Source organism: Argopecten irradians, chromosome 11, assembly GCF_041381155.1.
Source record: "Argopecten irradians isolate NY chromosome 11, Ai_NY, whole genome shotgun sequence".
NCBI lineage: Eukaryota > Metazoa > Mollusca > Bivalvia > Pectinida > Pectinidae > Argopecten > Argopecten irradians.
Genome location: NC_091144.1, coordinates 26,991,956 through 27,012,480, shown reverse-complemented (window position 1 = coordinate 27,012,480; position 20,525 = coordinate 26,991,956). Strand labels below are relative to the sequence as shown.

The 20,525-nt window shown below is 33.8% G+C and overlaps 2 protein-coding genes across 4 annotated transcripts; one reads left to right on the top strand and one right to left on the bottom strand.

Moving 5' to 3' along the window:
* The first annotated feature begins 5,192 nt into the window (after positions 1-5,192).
* On the top strand, positions 5,193-9,343 carry LOC138335154 (RING finger protein 37-like). 3 transcript variants are annotated; one of them, XM_069284109.1, is made up of 3 exons: positions 5,203-5,264; positions 5,363-5,553; positions 5,805-9,343. In XM_069284109.1, the coding sequence occupies exon 3, from the start codon at positions 5,826-5,828 to the stop codon at positions 7,428-7,430; it is 1,605 nt and encodes a 534-aa protein (XP_069140210.1). In that variant the 5' UTR covers positions 5,203-5,264; positions 5,363-5,553; positions 5,805-5,825; the 3' UTR covers positions 7,431-9,343. The 3 variants fall into 3 exon arrangements, with proteins under 3 accessions (XP_069140213.1, XP_069140211.1, XP_069140210.1); XM_069284112.1 differs by lacking the exon at positions 5,363-5,553 and having other exon boundaries at positions 5,193-5,264; XM_069284110.1 differs by having other exon boundaries at positions 5,201-5,391.
* A 1,389-nt stretch (positions 9,344-10,732) lies between these two features.
* On the bottom strand, positions 10,733-20,230 carry LOC138335153 (cytoplasmic dynein 2 intermediate chain 2-like). Its single transcript, XM_069284108.1, has 12 exons — positions 20,099-20,230; positions 19,385-19,469; positions 17,760-17,898; positions 16,844-16,923; positions 16,338-16,390; positions 15,771-15,952; positions 15,107-15,249; positions 14,532-14,611; positions 13,990-14,174; positions 13,125-13,282; positions 12,213-12,421; positions 10,733-11,362 (listed from the first exon to the last, which is right to left on the bottom strand). The coding sequence occupies exons 1-12, from the start codon at positions 20,155-20,157 to the stop codon at positions 11,236-11,238; spliced, it is 1,500 nt and encodes a 499-aa protein (XP_069140209.1). The 5' UTR covers positions 20,158-20,230; the 3' UTR covers positions 10,733-11,235.
* Between the last annotated feature and the right edge of the window lie 295 nt (positions 20,231-20,525).

Below are 20,525 nucleotides of genomic sequence, written 5' to 3'. Positions count from 1 at the left end.
GTTCCTGTCTTCTAACATGGCCAGAACTAGAATAATGTAGAAACCCTTGTGCTACTGTGATAAAATATTGACAATGAAGGTTGTGATTAATTTAGGATATTTACATTTCCATTTTCTCTTGGTATACAATCTCACCAGTCGGGAAATTGTTTTCTACTTTTGTAACACTTCTGCAAAAAAATGAAAAAGTCAGGATTTCGATCTCAGACTCCGGTTACGGCCACTACTTTTGAGTGAAGGACACTTAGAAAAAGAAAAAAAAATCCTGACCCAATTGACTTTTTTTTTTTGCCGATGTAACCCTAAACAGCCATTTTTTTGGGGTCTAATATGTGGAAAGACAAAGTTAAAAAGAGTTATTTGCCCATGCAGGTAGGTATATTTATTATGATGTTATATATCTTGTGAATGTAACTTCACATGTTTCATAGAAAAGGATGTGATATTAGCTCACAAAATAATGACGTCATAATCAATACCTACTTGTAAGGGAGATAATTCTGTAATATGGAGATTTATACAGATTATGATAATCAAAGCGTGTAGAATGTGCATATTTTGTCATTTGATTATATGTATTTTGATACAATGATTAAAGTATTTGACCCAATAAGTTCCCTGCTTTTGAGACCTCAATTTTACTTAAGTTACCTTGACTTAAATACAGATTGAAGCAATGAAAACTGTCTATTAGTTTCTGTATTTGATATCTTTTGTAAAATTATTAATGACTTACCTGTGTGTACTCTGTGCATTAATTCTGTGAAAGTTAAAACAACGCCGTCTTTTTGTGATTTTAAGCACCCCGTCTGGTGCTTATTAGGTCAAATATGATGACCTTCTATCAATTCAATTCAATTCTTTATTTTCCTTAACTTATTAGAATTGTGCAAAATACGCACATATACAAGAGTATGCCTTTTGCCTATTGAGAATGTATGATGTTGATCATAAATTTTTAATTTAAAAATCACAAATACTGTAGTTGAGTATTTTCTGGACACAAAACATGCAGTTCTTTTGATAAAAGGGTAAAATTTAATGGCAATATAATGCTAGATGTTACTGTATAATGTGCACATTATATAGTGACAAACTGAAAGAATCGCAGAAGAGAATCTGTAAGCTATGTATATACAAAGGCAGCATAAAATGAATTTTGAGTAAGATGCTGTAGAGTGTTTACCTTGATACTTGTATGGTAATTTTAAGATGACCACCAACATGAGCAAATATCTCCGATAACATTAATTGGCAGGTAAAATACAGCATTGTGCATTGTGCTGTAATATACAGATTTTGAATGTTAAATTTAGCTCTATATATTTGCAGGTAAATCATATATTGGTAATTTATGAATTGTTTTTAATTAATAATCATTGTCCCTATACAATATGCATTTTGTGTATGATACTTTAGACTCATTATTGTACTTCAAACTGCATGTGATAAAAATTCATTGTTAGTGTTTAGATAAGCATAACATTGCTTAGTTTATAATATTTATTTTTTAAGTACATTAATTTTTTAATTGATTCATAGATGCAATAAGATCTCTAATTAATGTATTTGTGTTACTGAAATAAATCTGTGTATTTAAGAATGAATAAATACTCTGAAATGCTTTTTGTCCTTTTGTTTTCTTTTTACCTTTATCTTCCAATTTACATTGATGTTTGCATGGTCATGAGAACATTTCTTAACAGAAATTAGGTTACATTCAGTAAAAATTTAATTAGAAGAACTTTGTGAGGTATTAATTAGGCATTGATTTTTGTGATTTTACATATATTTATAAAAAAAATGAGTTGTGATGCAATAATATCTTAGCTAATAGTTTACTTTGCCGCTTTTCAAATAAAAGAACAAGATTAAAGTGTTCTTTGTTTATGACGTCATAATACTTGAAATACGATTCTTGCAGACTATACAAAAATAACCTCAAAATAAGAGAAGTGTCTGGGATCAATCTTTGCAAAATAACTGTACAAAAATTAATGCCAATGTACCTTAAGAAGTAAAACCAATTAATGATTCAAACATTGTCTCAAGGCTAACAATAAGAAACATATATACATATATTTTATATATATTTCTGCTAACAATATTGTATATGACCACAATATTTTATTTTTAGAGTAATTGCCCTTTGATTAAACTACTCTTTGGTCTTGTTCTTAATTATTCATATACAGTACATATTAAACACTCTTTGATTTGACAAACTTATATTAAATTTGACGGTTATAAGAACTGATACAAAATTATTTGTGTTTGGAGAAAACCAGTACACGTCCCTGTGATTTATCAAACGAATGAGGTAGGTGAAATATGCGTAATTTATATTATTTAAGGATTAACTTGAATAGATTTTTTATGTTATGGAGATATAACACAAAAATCTGAGTGTACTCTAAATAAACCGCGAAGCGGTTTATGATGAGAGTACACTCAGATTTTTGTGTTATATCTCCATAACATAAAAAATCTATTCAAATTAATCCTTATAATTCAATTTACTAAAGATAATCTCTTCAACATTTAAAATTCATTTTGGGACTCTTTTGTCTATCATTGTTTTAATATCAACTTGAAATGTGGTATTAGTTTCATTGTTAAAATCAGAAGACTTTACACTAACAAATTATGGCAAAGCCATTTATTGCTATTTTTCATTTCAATCCACAGCCTTGGAATTACAGGGCTGATTTCATCTATGAAAATAAGTCTATGACTAAAGTTCATGCCTAAAAAATATATAATTTCAAAACTCAACATTTTGTATACATGCATGTTTGTGCATGTCGTTAACAAAAACAGATTTCTTTATTTTTGTTCTGTGTGTTGTCAGAATTTAATTTTTTCAAATGTTTTTTTTTTTTATTTCACTTCATATTTACTTATTAATTCATTATTTATTTTGTTTATACTTTCTAGTATTTATTTATTTAATTTCCTATTTATTTATTTTATTTAATGTGTTTATTTATCAATCTTATGCATCAAAAAATATTATGACATTGTGTTATATTTCACCGTCATTTCACATAATACATCACAAAATTGCTTCGTTTTTTTGGACTTGAGCAAGACCACTGAGCAAGGTATAAAAAATCAGAGTTACCCGCCCCTAGCGCGCGCACGCTTGGATACAGAGATGCGACGTCAATTTTACAGACGCTGATGTAAACAAAAACAACGATTTGTTTGTGAATGCATGGACATTACTGTGTATTATCACCGCCCCCCAAGGCACATATGGGATTTTAAGAATAGGAAAAATGCATTCTGGATACTGTTATAAACAAGGTATTTAAAAAAACCTGATTTTTTTGACGGACGTAATCTTACCATTGCAACTTCTTCCTCAGCTGGCTCCGACTTCGGGAAATTGCGCGTGTCGTAGAATATTTGCACGATCACGATAACTGGTACACCACGATAACTGGTCGCGACCCAGTACCTCTAATATTTATTGAAGTGTTTGAAACAACAATATGAATATAGTTAACATTTTGAGAGCGGTACAGTAAACGTTTGTAGGAGGGGGAAAAACCCCTATCTCCACCAAGATCAATAATACCATCAATGCCTCTCTACAAGTGTGTACACTTTCAACGAGGCCGCCATCAGCGAAGTATCAGCGAAGCGAAGTTTACAGTAGTGGGCCTACCTGTGTTTGTACATGTTCCTCGAAACGACGTCCGATACATTTGAAAATCTCCAAAATCCAAAAATAATGACATGAAACTATGTAAACATCCGTGTATTCAAGAAATTTCAAACGTGAACTGATTAAGTAGAACTCAAGTGATCACAAAATTGAAGAAACTCTCTGTTTGTCACACCTCCTTGACACAGGCGGTTTGAATCGGACACCGCGTCACAACTACGTTAAATATCCTGCCACGTTATGAATTGTGTAAGCGTGTGAAATCATACGAAGCAAAAGATTAAAACCAAACTGCTTTGCACCATGGTGTTTTTAACAACAGATAAATAAAATGATTTATAGTTCCATACCGGGAAAACCCCAGATATATGCTTCATCAGACGGAACTCATTTTATTGGTATGTTCATTGATAAATTGGCGGGAATTTCCGCCACTTCGAGTGGCTGTTCCAAATGCCTGTCAGAACCAAACGATATAATTCAATTTTAGTCTTATAAATGCCATAAACACTATTAAGGGTAAATTTTGAGCTATGAAAATAATAGTTCAGACTGTAAATATAAGGATTAAAGTCTCTTTCTGGTGGTTCTATCGAAGGATAAAGTTGAGTAGGGTATCGATATTTGTTTCATGGACCGCTTTCGCGGTCCATTCCAAATATCGATACCCTACTCAACTTTATCCTTCGATAGAACCACCAGAAAGAGACTTTAATCCTTAAATAAAAAAAATGAGTTGTGATGGCAATAATATCTTAGCTAATAGTTTACTTTGCCGCTTTTCAAATAAAAGAACAAGATTAAAGTGTTCTTTGTTTATGACGTCATAATACTTGAAATACGATTCTTGCAGACTATACAAAAATAACCTCAAAATAAGAGAAGTGTCTGGGATCAATTCTTTGCAAAAGAACTGTACAAAAATTAATGCCCATGTACCTTAAGAAGTAAAACCAGTTAATGATTCAAACATTGTTTCAAGGCTAACAATAAGAAACATATATACATATATTTCAAGGACGTATATTTTACATATATACATATATTTTATATATATTTCTGCTAACAATATTGTATATGACCACAATATTTTATAGAGTAATTGCCCTTTGATTAAACTACTCTTTGGTCTTGTTCTTAACAAATCCTTGTTCTTAATCATTCATATACAGTACATATTAAACACTCTTTGACTTGACAAACTTATATTAAATTTGACGGTTATAAGAACTGATACAAAATTATTTGTGTTTGGAGAAAACCAGTACACGTCCCTGTGATTTATCAAACGAATGAGGTAGGTGAAATATGCTTATAAATCCGTGCATTATAGTAGGGCGCTGTAGAGGAAAATAATTATAGTCAATATATATTTTTTTCTGATTGCAATAACCAGATATTTAAATAGTAATTATATTTAAACATCTGCTGTTACTATATACTGTATATGTTTCTTAAAATATTTGTTAATATTTCCGTATTTTCCGTATTTTGGTCGGTGTTTTATAATCTATAACAAGCATCCGGTCATTGACAGCCCAAGAAAGAAAAAAGACGTACAGAGAATACAATAGATTGTGGTTGCAGCAAGGTATTACTAGTAATTGATATGGAAAACAGACATTCAGAAGTGTATTCAAGGATCGATTTATGAGAGTCATATTGGAAATCATTCTTCTGTTTCATTAGGGTAATATTGCCTCGAATATACTGTACTGGTAAGGACCTGCGCAGAACTGAGGAACGATTTTCTACTGATCCGTAATGTATTACTACTGATCACCAGCTCGCTAGGCCTAGTGCTGCCAGAAGCCCTAACATATTCAGGCTGTAGTAGAATAGCTGTCATTCACGTAAACAAAGTTATTTTTATCGTGAAGGTACGTTCATGTTTCTGGTTCAGTCCGACTAGCTGTTTCTTCCTAAAAATTCAGAATGAATTTTGTTTTATTTATGTTTCATAGTAATCAGAGTTATTAGTTATACAAGTAATCATAACATAGTAAAGGATGTTGGGATTTTTTTCATTGTAACTTTTTCTACTTCACATTTTGTGGTTGGGATCTATTGATGTAAATCTTTTGATGAATTTCTTGCAACAGTTTAAAAATGAAAAGTGTTTTTTTTTCAGGTTTAATAACCAAGTCAAAGAATGTTGGTAGACTTCTGTAACGGTCAATTTGATGCAAAAATCACCTGTGACAAAGTCAGTGCAGATCATTATGAAGTGACTAACCTTGTGTCCCAGGACTGGGCTAAACGAAGACGAGGATTCCTGGCGGAGACTTTTATAAAACCTCCTGTCATTGTCACTGTAGCATTCCCTTGTAATATTGAAGTGTTTCGCATTGTAATAGATCCAAAAGTCGGGAGACAGACATCGAGTGCTATAGAAATATTCAGCTACTCCAAAAAAGTGGACAAAACATGGTTAAATGGACTACCTGAACAGTCAGCTTGTGACACAGTATCAATAAAACCATCATGCATGATCTACCAACAAGTTGGTAAAGTTCTGATGCAGGATCCAGGACTGTTATGTTTTAGTAATGTTCAGTACCGGCCTTTTGGTGAGTGGCAGCCAGACCGAAACACACCTGCTTCAACTGATTTTCCAAATGCACAAGATTTAAGACATCATAAACTATCTTCCTTAAGTTTTGTGAGCCACATATCCATCAGAGTGTCTAGAACTATAAATGGCAGTGCTGTAGGAATACAGCGTCTGGAGATCTGGGGTCAGCCGTCGCGCTCCTGTCCAACAGATATCGCTAACAGGATTAAGACCTTATATCTATCCTCATTACCTGCAAACGTTCAAAAGACACAGACACGGACAAAAGAGGTTGAAAAACCTGTCACTACCAACATAAGTGTGGATATCTACAATGAGAATGGAATTGAGGTTCCTAAAGACTTTGTCGACAAGATCATATGTGACATAATGACCGTTCCTATGCTGTTGCCATGCGGGGAAAATATTGACCAGATGACTTTGGAAAAGCACAACAGTAACGAAGCTTCCTGGGGTAGGCCTCCAAGTGACCCTTATACTGGGATACACTTCCACGGAAACCTCCAGCCCATTCCTAATACCTCACTGAAGGCCAGAATTGATAAGTTTGTGCTGGCTCACAGCGAAACTCTTGGACATCTACCTCGTACCTTAGGGAAAAGTAACAAGTATACCTCAAAACGACCACTAGCAAGTAAAATTGTGTCGCAGAACATGGCATGGCAAAGTGTTCAGGAAATTTGTGAAGTTCCTGTAAGTAACAAAAGGACTATACATAACGTTACGGATACTGTTGAGTTTGCAACAGGAGTAAAGCGATTCAGGAATTCTGAAATATTCCGCGAGAATGTCAAAAGTGAAACAAATATAAGTGCTTCTAACAGTGTGACAAAACTACATAAAGGGCTTCCTAGAAGATCACAGACTCTGATGAGTGATAAGAGCGAGTTCACACACGGTGATAGTCTTAAATACAGTCTAGATTCAGCTCTGACTTCAACACTTGCGTCATTACCTTCATTCACAAACTTTTCATCAAATTCCAAAAATCACCATTCTCAAGACAGCTGTGGTAGAGCATGCTGTGTGTGCTACAAGGATAGCAGTGTGATGTACAAAGGCCTGTGTGAACACCTCATGTGTAGAGAGTGCCTTACCAGCACTACTGATACAAGTACTTTGATATGTTCAACATGTAAGACGGTGTGGGATAAAGGGGAGATAACTAGAGTACATACATGAATTTTGAAGAAAAAAAACCCATAAAAGTACCAATCGAATTAAAAATTACGATGCTTTACGGATATGTTACGCTCCAATAAACCAATATTTATATATATATACAGCTCCCCATTCTGGGTCACCTCAGCATAACCCCCTCCCCTAGAATAGGAACATATTGGGACATACTATTGGAAAAATTTCTGCGTATACTTCCAAGAGAATCAATCGCACCAAAGATTCATTGGCGACACACTGATGGCTAACTATAGGAGTCATGCTGAGGTGACCTTGAACATTGAGTTGTTAGATCTTGTATTGGAGAATAACGAAGAGCATCGTAGTGGAGCGGAATTACAAATCTAATTTAAATCAGATTGTTATAGTTCTGAAATCAACTTTCTTTCACATGTTATTTACTTTAGCAATTTTTGTGATTACTGTGTATTTTTGTAAGTTTATCTCCATAAAAGATTATTTTCTCTAATAATAATGAATGACATTTCAATTCATTTTATGAATCTGAAAATCTATCTTTGCAAACTTCGCAAAATTTAGTATCCGAAAAAGAAAGATTTGATTTAAATGTTACAGAAGATTAACACTTATTATTTATTTTAAAGATTCTGCCTAGTAAGAAAGTAATGAAAGCTCAATAACATCATGTAAAGTTTTAAATTTCTACATTTGTAAAGACTTAACTATAGTACTGTTTGGTTAATTTGTGTTGAACTGAAGGAATTCACTGCAGTAGCACTGTCCATCAATTTACTGTTTTAGAACCACTGAGTAATATTTGGTTCAACTTTGAAGATGCTCCACCGCTGACAAATGATATTTATTCACTATCAAAAACAGCAGCAGACGATTTAGTCTTTTTCTTCAGTTACAAATGTTACTTACTTTACACCATTACCATCGTTGAAAAGTTTGAGTTTCTAATTTTATTTCAAGTTAAAAATATCAAAAATAATTAATTGCATCCCGAAAAAATCCCTGGCACTATATGCTATATGGAATGATGTACTAATTGCGCATGCACCAGAGGTAAAATAAATTATTTTATATTATTTTTTGCGTTAATTAGACATATATCTACACGATTAAACAGCAGTTATTTTTCAAATAATGAATATCATTTATGCTCTGTCGGCGGTGAAGCATCTTTAATATAGATTTTGCTCTTTGTCTACTATTACTGTGAAGTAAACATGTGATAATTACATTCACTTTCTTAAGTTTAAAATGGTTTTACAATATTGGCAACATAAAATATTAGTTTTGTTGTTAAGTTAAGTCATTCACCCCTGACATTTCATAATGGACTGGTCTAATCTTTGATATTAAAGAGCCTAATTGTGTCTTCAGGGGTGAATGAGTAACAATGTAATACTACAGTACATGTACTAGTTTTCGTTAGCATAGTACCGGTATTCATTCAAGTATATATATAAGTTTAAATGTTTAGTGTGAAATTCGGCAGGCACAGCGACTATAAAAATCAAATGAAGTATTGTTGAGGAATACAATTTGTAAATAAGAGTACCAGGTAGTCAACTGTATATGAGCATGCCATGAATTAATTAAATGTTCTGAATCTTTGATCGATGATATGCTTTTAATTTTCAAGCATCTTAACTTCCATCAAGGGAATTCCTAATGTCTCGTTTTCAGTTTTAAATGGAATAATTAAATTTCAAATGAACATATAAATTAATTTATCAGAGAAGGACAATTTTAGGTATGTATAATTAAGTTATTTAGGTATCGGTACGGAAGAACTTTACCTTGCATTTTAGTATAATACTAAAATATAGAGTTTATTAGAACCCTTTGCTGTAAAACTTAGATATAGCAGGTGACAAAAACATTTAGTAAATTAGGTTTTATATCATTTGTGAGTAAAATAAAAATTAAAAATTGAAAGAAACAAATGCAGTCGTTGTTTTAGTATTTCTAACAAGAGTCCTTTGGCCATTACGTAAGATTTTGAATTTTAGGTCATCTGATCTTACCCAACCTTTAGTCCTTGTACTTGGTTCATCATTGGTGATAGAGGAAACACTGAGATCAGGAGAAGAATCAACGTTAGTCAATAATGCGTGATGTAGGATTGATGGTTTAGTATCAGAAGCGTTGATACTCAGTGGTCCCTTCAATAAGACTGGCCAAGATTTTCTCAGTATTACAGTCAAACTTTCACTCACTTGTGTCAAACACGCTTGAATCAAATACACTGGAGGAATCCGAATAAATTGTTTTGTTAGTTCCCGATTTGTTTGCTTTATCTTTCTAAATTTAACATTGACCTGTCGTTATAAAGTAAATAGCAAAATATTCTAGATTATCTCCCCCTAGTTTGAACTAGTATCTGACAGGTAACAAATGCAAAGACAAACAAAATCACCATGTAACAGAGACAAACAAAATCACGCTAAACTTTAGTGGTTTAAAAATAATATTTTTATATTCTAGTGACTGGTGGCAAGTCCACTCCTTCAAAGCATAATATGGAGTGTATATTTTATCTCTTAAAGGGACAATTCACTCAGGCTAATTCTTTTACATAACCAAGAAGCAAAATACAGCATAAATGTATTGTTCTACATTTCTTATGAAACATACAACATAAAATATTGACAAATTCCACGTCATTGTTTAGTATGTTAATTGATACCGTTGTAATTGCAAATCGTTGATCAATACGATCAAGCAGGTACAATATGTACGCTGTACCAATATCCGAGCCAAAGTCATGCATGTTAAACAAATGAACTACATAACCACTGTGGAGGTGATATAATGATTTTTTAGGCAAGACAATTCACCTAATAAGGTAAACTTCTGTCAGAGCGATTTGAGCAGTTCTAGACAAAAGTAGCATTACTCTACGAGCAAGGGACTGGGTTCGGCATGCAAGATATTCGACCACAATGTGTAATGGCGGTTGAACATTTCACACGCATTTCACCACCATGGGATTTTCTGACATATCACAGTAAAACCGACTGATCTAATTTCCATTAGAACTGGGGGTTTTCCGATATATATACAAATTTTAATGTTCTCGTAGAATGAATTGTCCCTTTAATAGCCATGCATGGTCATTTTAGAACAAGTCAGGCTTAGAAGGCAAAAAACAAGTTTGAGTACCCCGAGCAAAGTCACCGATCTACAATCACAACCCAAATGTGGAAGGTTAGTACTTTTGCATATTTCACAAGACCTAAATTGAACCACTCGGCCAGGCAGCCACTGAGGTCTTTTACATAGATTTTATGATATTTATTTGTATTTGCATGTATTTTATAACAACAAAACAGTTATGTGTAACAGCTAACTTTATTTTACAATAAAAACATTCTACATTAGTATCACAGTCTGTCAGGGTTTGGTCCCTGTGTTAGTCTGGACGGAGCTAAAAAAATTAACAAGCACTTTTTTTTTCATATCGCAAGTAAATGTTCAGAAAATAACTTTAGAAATTTGCATGTAATTCAGATCTTCCTATGATAAAGTCAATTTATTAGAAAAACTTTAAAAAAATATAAATAAATAACTAAAATAATAGCATAATTTTTGCATGTCTTTGGAAAAAGACTGTTCTGCATGGTAATTTCAATCATGAGTTTTTTTCCTCTTTTCATTATCGCAGAGATATCTACACTTGTAATGTCGAAAACTGCTTCACAAGAGTTTCTTCCATATACATCAAAACCATAAATTATAAATATCTAACAAAGGCAGCTGACTTCATGGGATGGCCACCATTTTGAATCATTGACTCCTGTTGTTTTAGTTATGTCAAGCTATTGTTCGAGTTATGTTAAGACTCTATATCGACCAATACATTGATGGCCTCTATGTCTTTAGAGTTAGCTGTTTTGAGATCCTGACTAAGTCTGAACACATGGACATATCCAGCTCCATCTCCTGTTGCTATCAAGTCAAACCTGAAAAATATAGAAAGAGCATTTACCAATGATTCAATTTTTAATGTAACAAGTATTATCATTGGCTCAAAGATTACTTTATAAGCCCATAAAGGAATACAAGAGATCCCAGAGGGATCCTGACACCCACCAAAGTTTGATATTTGTCTGACAATTGACAGATCAGTCTTTTCTCTACTTTTCAAACTTCAACAACATAAAATCCAAGATGGCGGCCTGGCAGCCATCTTGTTGACCAATTGGTCCCAAAACGCAATAAGCCCAAAAAGGGGCCTAGGGAAACCTTCATATGAAATATGAGAATAATCCCTTCAGTACTTTCTGAGAAATAGCTGTAACAAACTTTGTACCATTAAAATCCAAGATGGCTGCCTGGCACAAAATGCAAAACTAAGGCCCTAGGGGAAGCTACATATGAAATTTGAGAACGATCCCTTCAGTACTTTCTGAGATAAAGCGACAAAAATCTTAAACAATCAAAATCAAAATTTATCTGGCGGCCTTCTTGTTGACAGAATGATCCCAAAACGCAATATGCACAACTGAGGCCCTAAGAAAACTTACATATGGAATTTGAGAATGATCCCAACAGTACTTTCTGAGAAATAGCGATAACAAACTTTAACAATCAAAATCAAAGATAGCTGCCTGGAAGTATTTTTGTTTTTATACAGAGGTGGTCTCTCAGGCAGGTTTTACTGTGATATTCTTTAATTACAATTATTCATATAACATTTGAATTTGCATACAAGTTCACTTGCAAAATTACGCAAAAAAGTTGTATCTTTCATTTCAAAAGTAAAATGTTAAACAGTTATCGTGTAAACTCATCACAGAACATGAGACTCACTGGTTAGGGTTGAACTGACACGTATGTACTGCTGTCTTGTCGATGCTAGCCTCGAGTTTCTGTATAGGTACCGGCTGGTCATTTTTCAGGTCGTACAAGAGAAGATAACCTGACTCTGTGGTGGCGGCAATGAGTGACGGCCGGACTGGTGACCATTTGGTAGAGGATATAAAACCTTCTCCTGGTTCTATAGTCAGCACGGGTTGTTTCTGTGTATAACAACAAATCATTATTGAAAATTATGTACCGTATTCATCCAAATAAGTGCCCAGGGCACTTAAAAAATAGAAAAAAAATAATGGGGTACTTTATAGAACCAAAGTTGGATTAGCAAATCACAAAATTGTTGCACAAAGTAAGTTGCAAAAAGAATAGAATAAAGAAACCATTGGTTTTCTATTTTTAGTCCGTATTTAATTGGAGACCAGTGAAAAAGAGGCCTCAACATGGTGGAGGGGCACTTAAAGGGATTGGGGTGATTATTGGGTCGAATAAGGTAAAAGAAATATTTGTCTTTAAAATCGAATGAATCAGAATATTTTCAAATGATGAACATTGATATGTGAATTTCCTTTAATGTACAGTTAACCAACTTCCTTTTGTGGCTATTAAATTTCGTGATTTTCATTCTAAACAAGTTAGCAAATATTAACATTCATGAATTTAAAAATTGAATCTATATATATGATGTAGATGTCGATTTACTTGGATCGCGAAAGTTAATAGCATGCGAAAGAATGTTGGTTTACAGTAGGTATAAAGAAAATTGTCCTGCATTTCCTATTACTCATTCACCACTGAAATTTCAGATTGGACTGGTCTAGTCTTGGATATAGAAGGGCCTAAATGTGTTTTCAGGGGGAATGGGTTATCATAGGTATGAAGAAAGCTGTCCTGAATATTGAAGCTTACCTGTAACATACTATATAGTCTAATAGTTTGGTCCATTGATGAACTTAGGAATGCGTTTCTGTGGAAGGGAGAGAACTCTGTCGAGTACACTGGGGCATGGTGTGGGTTGTATGTAAAAGTAACAGGTGAATGGAGCTGTACTGAAGAGATGATGTGACCTGTGGAAACAAAAATGTAAAAGTTCTACCTCGACATATTACATCACATCATAATAAATTATTTCCTGTGCTGTAGACCAAATCTTGCTCACTCTCGTTTTGTCTTTAAGATCTTTCCAGATCCCAAAACAACATAAAGTACAATTTACAGTTGATTAGTCAAATCATCCGGAGATTATGACGTCACCAAATTCTTGTTAAAAGATGACATCGCAATCACTGGATGGTCAGACTAATCAACGGTAAATTGTACTTCACTCATGTAGTTTAAGGATCTCGAAACCACTGTATTGCACAGTGGGAAATCTTCAATATATTTACATACTTTAAATATTTAAGTTCAGAGGGTTTAATAGTAGTTTCTTTTAAATGTGGCCAAGGTCAATTAATGTCTTTAAACAATACAAGTTTGAGAAAGCTTCAACAATGTTTGGATGTAATTATTTATTATCAACCTTCTATTTTGTAATTTGACAATAATACAAACACAAACAAAACCATTCAATGAAAATTTTCAATTTGGAACACAGCTTAATTATATGCACACATACTTTAACTATTCAAAAAGTATGAAAAAATATTAATGGACACAATTGTTGGCTAAGATGTCCTAGTATCAAATAAGATGCTGAATTCCTGGACTTGCTTTGTAATTACGGGCTTATCTTTTGACATTTAGTACAACAGTACAGAAACACCAAGCTTACTTCCTGCCGGTTCGCCTTGAGCCATCATTGAACATCTGAACACAGCGCCTGGCTCTGACCCTAACAGGAAGGCATCTTTATCTTCACAGTTATAGGACAGACAAGTCACCCCTACTTCTTTGTCCCCTCGGATTCCCCGTGACTTTTTCAGTTCCTTCGGTAGGTTCTGCGCCATCAGGATGAACCTACAAATAATCAAGACAACCTTTTTATCATTTGTATTACAAAAAATGTATAGGAATAAGTTCTGTGTTCTGTCGACACATTTTGTCCTACAATTCTAGAGGTATCCTATGAACAAATATTTTAGATTTATATGCCAAATCTAACAACAGCGGTTTTCATGCTTGAAAATTTCGGAAGCTAATAAACCTATCAAATCTACAAAAAAGAAAAATTCTTTTTGTGTATTTAAGGAATTTTTCTTTTTATTTGGAAAAATTTTTAACATCAAATTGGGAAAAAATCAAATTTTCTCTAGGGAAAGGGGCCGTTATTGGGCCCTAAATGTACCCGAAGATAATCACAGATCCAATACCTACCCGTTTGACAATTTGATGGCATCTTTTTTTCTGTCGTGTTTCCACACCAAGATTTTACCATCCCCACTGGTACTGACAAGCTATAATCATAGGAGCAGACGGTCATAAATCTCATGTCCAACAGAAACACATATTATTCATATTATACAGGATAAAAGTCATTGAGAATGTTGTCTCTTTGAAATACCTGAACAGCTTTCTAACTCAATCCCTACATAAGATGCATCAACAAACAATAAAATTATACCAAAAATTTCCAAACTATGAAAGAAAAAACTTAAACACACACCATCTTATACTGCGTAGTTGGTAATATTAGCGTTGTTTAGATTTCACTAAATTACCAAATTTTCCAAAATGTCGCAAAAATTACTAGCATGGTTTACCTACCTCACGTTCTTATGTAAAAAACTTTTCAAGGGCTACATAGCTGATTGCAAAATTAAAACCCCAGGAATCAGTCTCAAGCAATGAATCGAAAATATTGCACCCCTAAAATTTCGACAACAATACAGTATTAATGGTAAGAAGTTCTTGTTTTAAATCGAGACAATAATCTCCAATGATGGCCCTACCAGGTATCGGTCTCTCTTTGATGTTGTGTTGTCTGGTATCCAGTGGACACGAGTCACTGGTTCTCTGTGGGCATCGTCCCCAATACCAGAACTTGTCACCAGCATGTCATCTTCTCTACTCAAATCCCACATCATTATCTCCCCTGGAAAAGTTATGTTAAAAAGTCATTTAATTAAGTAAAATATCAATCTGTATACCAAACTTAATGTTATAATAACTGCAGGCTGTGATACACAGGTAATCTCAAGGGTGCTAAAGTGGACAAATTGAAATAGAACTGTAAAATTACTAATGAGACATGATGACTTCCATGCAATAAGCCACAGGAGTGATGGTGACACTCTGTTACACCAGTACAGATATTGTAAAGATGGCACATAAGTTTCCCTGACAATGAGTTTGGGTTTTTTAATGTCCTTTTAGCAGCCACGGTCATTTAGGAGAAATAAACTTATGGTTAGAATATGACAGCTGCCCCATTTTCGACCTCAGAAGCCTGTTGTGGATGTATGGTGGTTATAATATTGTGGGAACGTCTTCACCACTCGGGTATTATGGCAATGAAGGGTATGAACTTAACAGTATCCGCAGTAAGTATTGGAGAGGAGGAGTGTTTACCTATCATCCATTATACCACCTAGTGTTGGCTGAGTTGATACTTACCATCATATGTACCCCCAGCGATGATAGCAGGGTTCTTTGGGTGGAACGCCACACAGGTGAGACAGGTAGATAAGTCAATCACTGTATCAGGTTTGTTCTCATTAATATTTCTACGCTCCAGATTCCACGTACATAACGCTGACTTGTGTGTACACCAATCTTCGTGGTCATAGCGACCATATCTGTATTACGTCAAGGACATATACATAAATGTATACTGGTACAGTCTAAAGAACTACAAAAGGGGGATAACTCTCCAAACCATAATGAGATCTTTTCCTCTCTGTCATTAATTATGGATGCACAAATTATTTCAGAAAAGAAAGGTACGAGTCCCTATGATAAACAGCAACTTCAATCTTTACTGTGAATATATAACTGGTAAGTTTGAAAATAAGTGCATGTGCACTAATATAGGTATGATATATAAGATTTATGCTTTTATATGACAAACCAGATCTAACATAGATAGATTTTGTGTAAAAAGAACCCCTGCAACTTGATCTTAGCAAAAGGCGCAGGAAGCAATTGGGAGATAAACTAGTAATATTACTATGTAAAGGATACGATGCCGCTATAACAGCTCCTGTAGAGTTCCAGGTCACTCCTGTGATATGTAACTGTAATGAAAAGAATATTTATCATGTGATTATAATGACATAAATCAATCTGTTTGAACCTATGGTCTCAGTCCACCTGTAAAGCAGGTCATATTCAATACTTACACTACTCTCGTAACATGAGAGTCAACTGTTCCGCCGTTTTCTAATCAGATGTTATTTTGTCAGACATAATATAATATTTCAAACGCATTTCTTCATGCTATACCTCTAATATTGTTCGAGTAACACTTACATCAAACTAAATGAGAAGTGAAACACCTATGACTTTTTACACATAAGGAAACCATACAATTTTTGCACAATTAAATCCAAAAACAGTATTTCCATTCAATCTGTAATTTGGAAAACTTAATGCTGCTTAATGCAGAAATGTTTTGAAACTGAAATCGCAAAATTTGATAGTCGCAAAAGAAACTTTGTTAACAGTAACAAGTAATTGTGTATATTTACCTCTCCGTTTATTTCTGGATTGGTCAGTTTATGGACACAGCTGACTGAGGCTAACTCCTCATCCCATCCAGTGATAAAATCTACAAAGTATATATTAAGAACACAGTGACGGTCACCCATATTTAAAAAGCACTGAATCTTTATACAGACGCATTTTGGTTAATTGCAATGTATGGGTTGGATTGATGTAATAAACCAGATAACTATTAATGACCAGACATGAATGGTTTTTCTTGGTCTAAAGTTACTGCCCTTTACTTCTCTAAGAGTAATGCCTGCTCCTGATTGTGTGTTAAGTGAAGGAATATCGAAGTTGCTACAAACAAAATAGTCTTAAAAATGTCATCTTCAGGTTCACTTCTATTCAGGTTCACTTCTAAACAGAGACATCATCGTTAATTTTGGCTTTCAATTCAAGTACCATGAGAAGCTGGAATTGCACCATGATTCAAGAGAGGCAAAGGGCAGTCTAATTAGGAGTCATGAGAAACCATTCGTTAAGGCCATACAAAAAAATGTTTGTGTTTCCGTTAACCCGACCAACCCTTTAAAATCACTGCCTACTTAAAAACTCTTTATCAGTTTTGTCCTCAAGCAAACAAATAACAACCTAAATTTTTGTTTGTTTTTTTCTAAAGTCTGCTCCAGTTTTTCACTGCAAGAAGCAAGAAACTTGGGTGAAGAGAAAAAAAGATTAAAAAATCCCTGCCTACCAACCCTTCATTTTTTAAAGGGTGTTACTGGAAACAGGAATATTTTTATTTGGCCTAATCTGGAGATATGGATGAAGTAATTGTTGGTGTTACATTACACATTAGAAAATAAATTCTGTTTCAGAACGACACCGAGGAACCGACTTTAGTCGGTCAAAGCATGACTAGGGTTAACAATGAATTTGTCAAATCTTACTGCCTACCGTCAAACGCATGACTTTTTAAATTTTTGTTCAGTTCTCGGCAAATGACTGGCTCCATCCTTGCTAGAAATTCTCCAAGTCGACCGCTGGTGTCCTCTGCTAGTCTGAATTTTTGTTGGCCATCATCATCTGTCTGCACCTGAGGAATAGAGAAAAGTGTACATCAAAATTACATTCCAATTTGGAATGCTACCCAAAATGGAACACTTTTAAAACATGTGATACAGAATTTTCAGTTTTCAATTTAAACTAACAAAAACTGTCCTGAACAAAACATAAGGTGCTGAATAAAACTGTGACCATTTTCATAAGTCATTTTCTTTCCAATTGCTTATAGTCTGTATCTGAAAATAGAAATAATGAAATTCTGTAACAACCCTAAAAACGTCATATATTTTCAAACTACAAAAACAATTGCTGAATGGAATGTTTTTGACAGATATATGAATTGAATAAACTAAAAAAATGTTTGAACTTTCTTAAAATGAATTCAAACATTTAGGAGGTGTTCCATTTTGGGTACTCAAACCTGCTGAAACATAGGGCTGGCATTCTTCAAAGCTCTCTGTTTATAAATATATGCACTGTTGATAAGTAAACATATCATGAAATTAAACTGAATACATCTACATGTACATGACAAGAGAAAAATCTGGATTCAAGCACACACTACAAAATTTTTTACAATTATTTTTAAAAAGTGTGTTCCAATTAAGGTAGCTCCATACTTTTGGTAAAACCCATGTCATTTTTTTTCTAACAGGTCTTATTTTCTTGCATTTTTCATGTAGATTTCAAATCTGTAAAGATAAATGGGTGTTCTCGAACTACTTTTTGAGATATTTGAGCTTGAAATATACCATCCATGCAAATTTGCTGACTGAAAATAGAAAAATTCATAAAATTATGTTTTCTGTAATATTAGGGTGAATGTAGTTTCGATATTGTTGATTTTTTGTCCTAAATTTCTTACGATAGAACAATATACAAAACTATTTTATTTTTACAAATGCTAACTAATTTTTGTTATTTCCCAGGACCGTTTCTATACGTAATTATCATGTTTTGCCATATTTTCGCCCGTAAAAAATCACTGAATAGGCCAAAAAGGAAATGAAAACCCATGTCAATTTCACAATATTTGTATATGATATGCCCAAGGTAATATGTTTTTCAATATATATAAAAAACACGGGGTCTTCGATCAAAATTTCACAATTTTGTAAGCTTGAAGTTTGTAACTCTCAACCCTACCCCCATTTCATCCAGTGCTAAGATGGGTTATATTTGACAATTTTTATAGCGACGAATGGCACTTCCGGTGTTTAAAAATCCATTCCCATTTACGACAGGGACCGCAAAAACCTCAGAGATAGCATATAATTTTCACTTCACTGATTTTATTTGATTTATTTAATGATTTTAAACATTCAATATTATATGTAGACAATTTTCACCTATTGAAAAAAATATCCAAGTGTGATGTCGTGGCGTATCGGAAACCATTCTGGAATTCAAAACAACCTCCGCAACTTCCGGTATAGCGTCATATGAATTGGCGCGATTTTCAAAAGTATGGACCTACCTTAAGACAGATGTGTGTTGGCATATAAATGAAAACCTACTTCTTTATCTCGTCTTTTTACTGATTGTGACGCCCTTTCAAAGGTCTCCAAATCATCAGTTTGTGCACAACCATCAGCTAGTGATCTGAAAAGATAATCATGATCAGTGTAACAAAATATATTGCACATGTACAGTAGTCTGGAAGGCACAGAAAAAAACATTTGCGGAGGGTTTACATTTTACTAATGTATGTGTGTGTGTGGGGGGGGGGGTCAATGTCTATCCCAAAGTATAAAAATAAAATAGAAGAAATGGTGAAAATTTATTATTTCAAAGTCAAATAGTATCAACATGGGGTTTCCTTAACAGCTGAAGTCCCATAAAAACCTCTGGATCCGCTAATATTGTGTAGATTGTGTTTATTTTTCAGTTTTACAGTCTGTTACAGTACATGGAATATGATAAAAGAATGTAAATTTAGAAATAATCTTTAGACTATTAGTAGTATCTGCTGACTGTATAGTACAAAACGTTATAATGAACACAGGCCTCTGCTTCTTGTTTGATAAAAATATAATAACCTATCCGTACTATATGAACGGATAGGATATTTTATTTTTCCAAAACCAGATGCAGGCGCCTGTTGAATGAACGATTGACACCGATACATCGGTTTCAGCAGTGTGCAAAAATTATACAACTAGCAGTGTTATATATGACAAACTGAAACACGATAACTTGTTGCTGTATGGTCAAATTATATTGATTATCACCTTTCCTTCTTCCACGAAGAGCGAAAAGACACCGCTTCAAAAACTTTGTCGTTGAACATTTTCTGTCGTTTTGTTTACCAGCCCAACGATGAATGCGGAAGTAGCTGGTACTGACTAATAAAGGAAGAGGAGTTAATATTTTCCGGATTTTAAATATTGTGGAAATATTGGCCTCTTTATGTCATATGTATATTATAGTAGTATGGAGACATTAAAATGAATATTTCTTGCTAGTCAGATAAGAATGAGAAAAAAAAATCCTTTGGTACATCGTTCATTTATAGTAGGTCAAGGAATTTATAATTAAAATCCTTGAGTACGTGGACAGAAATACATGTACTTGGACACTTCATATTTTTACGATATATTTCATTCTTTTTCACATTTTTTACTATTAGAATTTTCTTGATTTCAACCAAATTGGTAT